The sequence below is a fragment of the Lolium rigidum genome, chromosome 4 (assembly GCF_022539505.1).
Source record: "Lolium rigidum isolate FL_2022 chromosome 4, APGP_CSIRO_Lrig_0.1, whole genome shotgun sequence".
Classification (NCBI taxonomy): Eukaryota; Viridiplantae; Streptophyta; class Magnoliopsida; order Poales; family Poaceae; genus Lolium; species Lolium rigidum.
The window spans coordinates 47,811,351-47,818,067 of NC_061511.1; the positions used below are offsets into that span (position 1 = coordinate 47,811,351).

The 6,717-nt window shown below is 50.4% G+C and overlaps 1 protein-coding gene across 2 annotated transcripts; it reads left to right on the forward strand.

Moving 5' to 3' along the window:
• Positions 1–1,219: 1,219 nt before the first annotated feature.
• LOC124708094 lies at positions 1,220–4,188 on the forward strand. Of its 2 annotated transcripts, none has more exons than XM_047239780.1 (4): positions 1,220–1,299; positions 1,455–2,025; positions 2,130–3,083; positions 3,159–4,188. In XM_047239780.1, the coding sequence occupies exons 2-4, from the start codon at positions 1,467–1,469 to the stop codon at positions 3,851–3,853; spliced, it is 2,208 nt and encodes a 735-aa protein (XP_047095736.1). In that variant the 5' UTR covers positions 1,220–1,299; positions 1,455–1,466; the 3' UTR covers positions 3,854–4,188. The 2 variants fall into 2 exon arrangements, with proteins under 2 accessions (XP_047095736.1, XP_047095737.1); XM_047239781.1 differs by having other exon boundaries at positions 1,460–2,025.
• The last annotated feature ends 2,529 nt before the right edge of the window (positions 4,189–6,717 follow it).

Sequence of the window (6,717 nt, forward strand, 5' to 3'; positions counted from 1 at the left end):
ATCGTTAAGGTGAAAGAAAAGAGATGTTCTACATCACCTATGCTTTGGTTATAGAGTTCGTCATAAAACCATGTTGTATAAATGACATAATGTGATCGAAGTTCTTAGATGGAAGAATGTTTTCTTGTGATAAAACCATGTTGTATAAAAATTGAAAAAACTTTTGTTTGCTTTGAACTAAAATGAACAAATGATCTATTGTTTGAATTACTACAAGTTTTTCACTAACATGGTATTTAACTACCCGTTAGATCGAGGTGTGATGTACATTGACGGACCATGGTACACAACACTGCTGGGCATCATAAATACACACATGACTAGTGTCTCTATGCTCACTGACGGACATAATCAACATCCTTGAGTGATGAAATTATTCCTAGTGACTGGCATCTCTCCTCGGCCGCTAGTGACGACTTTTCACCAGAAAAACCTAGATGTTACCACATTTACCACTGATAACTCACCTCTTACCCAATCACCGAGGGCTAGGCTGGATGTGCGATCATAGATAACTATAATGGTGGCCGTCGGTAGGAGCGTCTAAAAAGTAGTCTTGGTATAGTCTAGCATATCCGGCTTGTCTATCACGATGAATTGCCCCATGTCCTGGCAAGGAACCGCCAAGGCATGGAGCGTTCACCGCGGATCTTCATCGTGTGCTACGAATCTTGTGTAAATAATGAGTTTGCCATCATCGAATGAGGACGACGATGAATCCATGATCATTTGCAGGACGAGATTGTGACGACTTATTGGGATGCGGGAAAGGAAACATCGACAGAAATAACGAATGGACTTGCATATCTAGACCCTCAGAATATAGCGGTTGTAAATATAGCCATTACAAATATAGTTGTTAGTAATATATTGTTAGTTATAATATAGTAGAGTGGTATACGGAGGGTAAGATACTAAAATATGGATAATTTGTTGGAGTATGAAGGAATATGGAGAAAAAATCTTTTTGGATGGCCCTCTCCCTCTAGATGGAAAAAATATGGAGGGAGAATTATGAAGGTGCTGCTGCTGGAGCTGCTGGGTATGGAGAAGGGCATATCCCCTTGTTCTGAGCATTGTCGTGTAACATGCAGGTCACCCTGGCCCAACAAAGAACCGATAAGGATTCCATCAACAATAGCTTTAACAAACCTGTCCATATCTACTCTGATGTATAAATACTCCTCCTGGGGTCTTCCCCTTATGACAAACCAGAGCTTTGAGCAACACACCAAAGCAAAGATAGAGGGCTATTTGCAGTAGTACGTCTCCGGGAGAAGGAGAAGGTTGATCGGAGAGGTAATTTAAACTGTTATAATCCATTAACTAATTATCTTTGCAGCTGCAAATTACACCAGAACATTGTACGTTTTTTTAGTAGGTAATATATATGTGGAAGAGCATAAACTAAAGTTGTAGCTCGTACGTGAGTCTAATTGTTTTGTACATGACAGTGAAGGGCGAATATGCAAGGCCGCGGCAGCATCGCCTTCTTCTCGACCTACAGGCCGCCGGTGCCGCTTGACATCTTCTCCTCCACCATCCCGGGATCGCCGGCCGGGAAAGAGCTCCTGCTCACCGACGGCGTGTCGTACAACTATGACTGCCGCCCCATCCCTCCGGCGGCGCTCAAGGAGCTCCTGACGTGGTTGGGGAAGAATAATGCGAAGCTGGCCAGGGATTGCGGCGCCACCCCGGACGACGCCGACAAGGGCCGCGTCACGGGCCTGATCTTCGTCTCCGAGAGGGACAACGGGCTGGAGACGCTGCACGTGTCCCTGCGCACGAACAACCAGGTGAAGGTGTACCGCTTGGCTGACATATACGGCGCTGACACCTTCGGCGGTGTGCGCATGGAGGACGGCGGCTGCATCGCCGGCGGTTTCAAGGTGGGCCCACGCACCGTCGGCCACTCGCTGGTGTACGTTTCGACCAAGGAGCCGGCGAAAACTCGCCGTACGCCATGGACCGTGGTGTACAAGACCAACCTTGCAGACGGCAAGACCCAGCGCCTCACTCCACAAGGTACGTAATAACGTTCTAGCTAGCTAGCTAGCACATGGAGTAGTATATGCTTAGCTTGGCTTAGCGCAAAACTTATTCGATATATATGTGCATGACACTGATAGGGCAATATGATTTGAGCCCCGCCGTGTCACCATCTGGGACGATGGTAGCGGTGGCGTCGTTCGCAGACAGCAAATGGAATGGCGAGATCGAGAACCTCAAGACCAACATCCTTGTGATGAACGTGGATGGGGACCTGGGCCGGAGGCTGCTGATCAAGGACGGCGGCTGGCCGACGTGGGGCAGCGACAGTGTCATCTTCTTCCATCGAGGCGTGAACACAACGCTCCGCGATGGCACGGTTCAGACAGCCTGGGGCGTGTTCCGCTACGACATGACCACCAGGGTGACCGTCCGGGTGACAACGGAGGCGTTCAACTGCATGACACCGGCCGCCATCAGCAGCACCAAGGTGGCGGTGGCGACCATCCGCGAGCGCTCCGGTTTCAGCGACGTCCGCAAGGAGGCGCAGTACCGGCACATCGAGATCTACGACACGGCGATGCCGGGGCAGGTGATCGAGGTCACCCGGCTGGGGACAAACCCGAAAGCCGACCACTACAACCCATTTGTGGACGACGGCGGCAAGCGCATCGGGTACCACCGCTGCAGGACAAGCCAGGCCCCAGACGAACCTACTCGGAGGGTGGACAAGCTGCAGTCGCCGGGCAAGGACGTGGGGCTGTTCAGGGTGTCGGGCGTGTTCCCGACCATCTCTAAGGACGGCACTAAGCTCGCCTTCGTGGACAATGAGTTCAGGGGTGTGTGGCTCGTCGACAAGCAGGGCCTGCGTAAGGTGTACGAGACCGGCGGCCCAGATAGGATCTTCTCGCCGGTGTGGAACCAGAACCTCTTGCTGGACTCCCTCTACGTCTGCATGGGCCCGTCCTTCCACCCCAACAACGCGCTCGAGATCTGCAACATCCCACGCGTCTCGGACCCTGGTCGCGTGCAGGGCAGCTTGCAGCTCACGCAGGGAGGTTTCAACAACGCCTTCCCATCCAGCAACCCACAGGGTACGTACGTACGCGCGCTGCCAACGGGAATATATATACCAACCAACAATTGACCGATCGATAATATGCATGCAGGGAACAAGTTCGTGTTCCGGTCGACGAGGGACGGCGGACCCAACAAGTACAAGAACCTCTACATCATGGACAACTCGGTGCTCGGGGCGAACGGCCTCGGCAAGGTGACGCGTCTCACCAACGGGCCCTGGACCGACACCCACTGCCAGTGGTCCCCGAGCGGGGACTGGATCGTCTTCTCCTCCACGCGCGACAAGCCAGCGACGGCGCCGCCAAAGGACTTTGGCCTGGACCCTGGCTACTTCGCCGTCTACCTGGTGAAGGCCAACGACCCCACGGTGGTGGTACGAGTCATGAGGAGCGGCAGCGACCTCTCCGGCCACGTCAACCACCCGGTGTTCAGCCCGGACTGCCGGAGCATCGTGGTCACCTCCGACCTGGCCGCGGTGTCCGTCGACCCCATCTCGCTGCCGCTCTTCGTCCACTCGGTGCGCCCCTACGGCGACATCTTCCTCATCGACATCGACAACAAAGACATCACCAAGAACAAGGACGTGCAGTCGTACAAGCGCATCACGCACAGCCGCTACGAGAACTCCACCCCCTGCTGGACGGTGCTCTCGCCGGATGACCCGAGAGCGCCGTGGACCACCATGGCCGGGAAGGGCCCCGCTGCGGCCTTTAGGCCGGGGTGCCCGTACGCCGAGAGCTTTAAAATGACCGGCCACCTCATCGTCCCCAAGAGGTGCTGCTAAGCATGCATCCTCATCCATCCATCCACCCACCCGCTGAATCAGTTGCTACTCCTAATAAGAACGACGTAATAAAAGGCTACAAAATAAGATAAGGCTTCCTTCTATATATATATATCAACAAGGAAGAACCGGTTAATTAAGTAAAATAAAGCCAGCTCAGTTGGAGTGTACTACCTCCCGGAGTATATAGTTGTTTGTGGTGTGTAAGTTGCATTAATCATGTCTATCTAAGATGCATTGTTACGAATGCAGCCTGTATGTACGTGTGTGTGTGTATATATAAATATATTTACCTATTTATATATATTGAATATATTTACCTACTTCCCAGAGTACTTATGTTTGGTTATTTAATCGATCCATCTACCATTAATTTAGTGCTTGCATGCATGCATGGTTCCATTTTATGTTCTCAATTTCCATGGTGAATCAAGCCTACTCCTCTTGGGATCTTAATTTTCTTTTAATGACTTACAAGTGCATAGGATCGTCGTAGAATTTCACTCCATGGTATTTTCAGGCTTGTATCCCAAAAAGGATGATTATCCTGCACCAAAATCTTAATAACCTTGATCGATAAATGGGGTAATGAGGTAATAATATTTTCGAATTTATGATTTAATCTTTACTATTAAAGTGAAACCTGTCAATGTCTGGTGTCACACATCCATAACCCTCGGTAACTTGATGCACTCTAATTTCTCACCTAGCCCGATCTTTCCGATCCTTTCATTTCATCACCGAAGGAAAAGATCGAGCAACAACGCATGTTGAAAATCGGCACTTATCCAACAACTTGGGTACAAATCTAAACAGACTACCGTACAAAAAGCAGGAGCCTCCTGCTCTTCTCCTTAAGTCCAAGAGATCACGGGCGTGCTCAACTGCCCATCATGGCATATTGCCCACCATGGCTTCTTTGTATTCTCAGCCTACACTTTAGCGCTAGCTTCTCTAATCCACGCGGGAAGTTGTTGCACGATAAATCAGTTAGCTCCAGCGCCGCAGTTGATGTCGCCTATTCCTCTCCTCGACCATGATCATGCATGGCGTCAGACTGCCGCAGTTGCCGCCATGGTGTAGGCGTACATGCTGCCATATCGAGGCAGGGCCGCCGAGCAGCCGACACCACGAACCACTCACCATTCCGTCTGTCGCAATCCAGTCACCATTCCATGATTGCAGCACCGAGACCGAGTCTGAACAAAGCAGGGTTCGAAGCCGCGCCACCGCCTGTGGTGATCGATTAGATCACATTCCATCATTTCGCGAAACGAGCCTGGATAAGCAGAGTCGTTGTCGACATCGGTCGCGCACCAACAAATCCTGGGGCCTTTCCAAGTAGATCGACATGCTTGCGGCCTTGTGTCGTGACAACACCATCTCAGTAGTCCATCAAACTGTCAAGTAAGTTCCGGACAGATATTATTTTACTCGTTTCCGTTGGAGTGAATTTGAACGTGATATGGGGTATTTGGTCCTACCACTAACAAAAATTTGTAATTTTTTATCGGGGAAAAGATTTATGATCTTCGCCTTAATTCAATTTGACGTGAATCCAATGATCAGTTTGCTGTTTTTTTTTTTTTTGAAACCTGTTTGCTGATTAAATTCACGTCATGTCCTTTTATAGTCGCAGATGCATCAACTCACTTCTTAGTTGTTGTTTAACATTTTAATGGTATTAGCATGAATAATTTATGCAGCTGGCCCGGCCATTACGATAGGGATTGGTAAATAGTAAATACAAAGGGCTGGTTGAGGTGAAATAGCCAGAAGCTCCATGTTGTATCCATTAGGCACGAATTCAATTGGACGATTGTGAAATCATCTTCATGCAATCTTCCACTTATTGGCAATCCTCCACGACACAAATATGTATCTTGATTCTTGAGATCAGAATAATTTCGGATCAAACCAGCTGCATGTTTTCAAAAATAATATTGTGATCATTTTTTTTTTGAGAATTTCTCTGCATTTATATCACGGAAAGATACACAGTTGTTGACCCTTACAAGCACAGAGAAACACAAACACAAAGGACCAAGAACACCTAAAACACCATAAGACCACCATAACCCATGAAGATCTCCGAAGCCCTGTGTCATCATCCCATAATCTTGAGAGAAGACCCTTGCAGCAGAAAGAACTACAACCAAGCGCAAGCAGGTCATCATCTTTGACCACGGTACAATTGCCACCACGCTGCTTCCTCCTTCCTTGACACCAGCGCCGAGAAGGCATGGACACCAATCCAACACGTCCAGCACCGTGGCCGGGCCATCCGTCCGGGCAAACCAGGAACTCCCTCAAGCATCAGCGCCGAGGAAGAAGAAGAACTGCAGCAGCAAATCATACCGACAAGAAGGAAGAAGGGTCTTTCTCCCACCAGCAGAACACTCGACCATCTGGCTGATTTTGGCGTCGACACGTCGAACCGCCTCCTCCCCTCGCCACCAAGGCTGGCCGGAAGGAACTGCAAAACGTGAAAGCCGCAAACCACCAGAAGAACACAAACCCTAAATAGGAAGACAGTGGTGCCATCTCCTTCCTCTCCCTCGCCACCACGGCCGGCCGAGGAGAAGGCAACAACATCAGCACTCCTCCGACTCCAGAACAGACTCCGCAAACTCCACGGCAGGGTCGAAATTCGACCGTGCCCGAGGAATCCGCCCTCCCCCGATCCGCAGATCTGAGAGGAAACCAGGCCAGCAGCTCGTCGGCGCCGCCACAAGTGGCCTTGCCGAGATGGGGATCGAGCTCCAGCATCCTTATTCCGACGCGACGTCGCCTCCACCATCTCGACGCCGTCCCAGTACACCAAGCGATGTCTAGGCCGGCCGCTACCCGGCGCAGCAGAGGAA

Coding starts and splice junctions, on each gene's coding strand:
- LOC124708094 (XM_047239780.1), top strand. CDS start 1,467: ATGCAAGGCCGCGGCAGCATCGCCTTCTTCTCGACCTACAGGCCGCCG. Junction 2,026..2,129: donor CCAGCGCCTCACTCCACAAG/GTACGTAATAAC, acceptor TGACACTGATAG/GGCAATATGATTTGAGCCCC. Junction 3,084..3,158: donor CCCATCCAGCAACCCACAGG/GTACGTACGTAC, acceptor ATATGCATGCAG/GGAACAAGTTCGTGTTCCGG.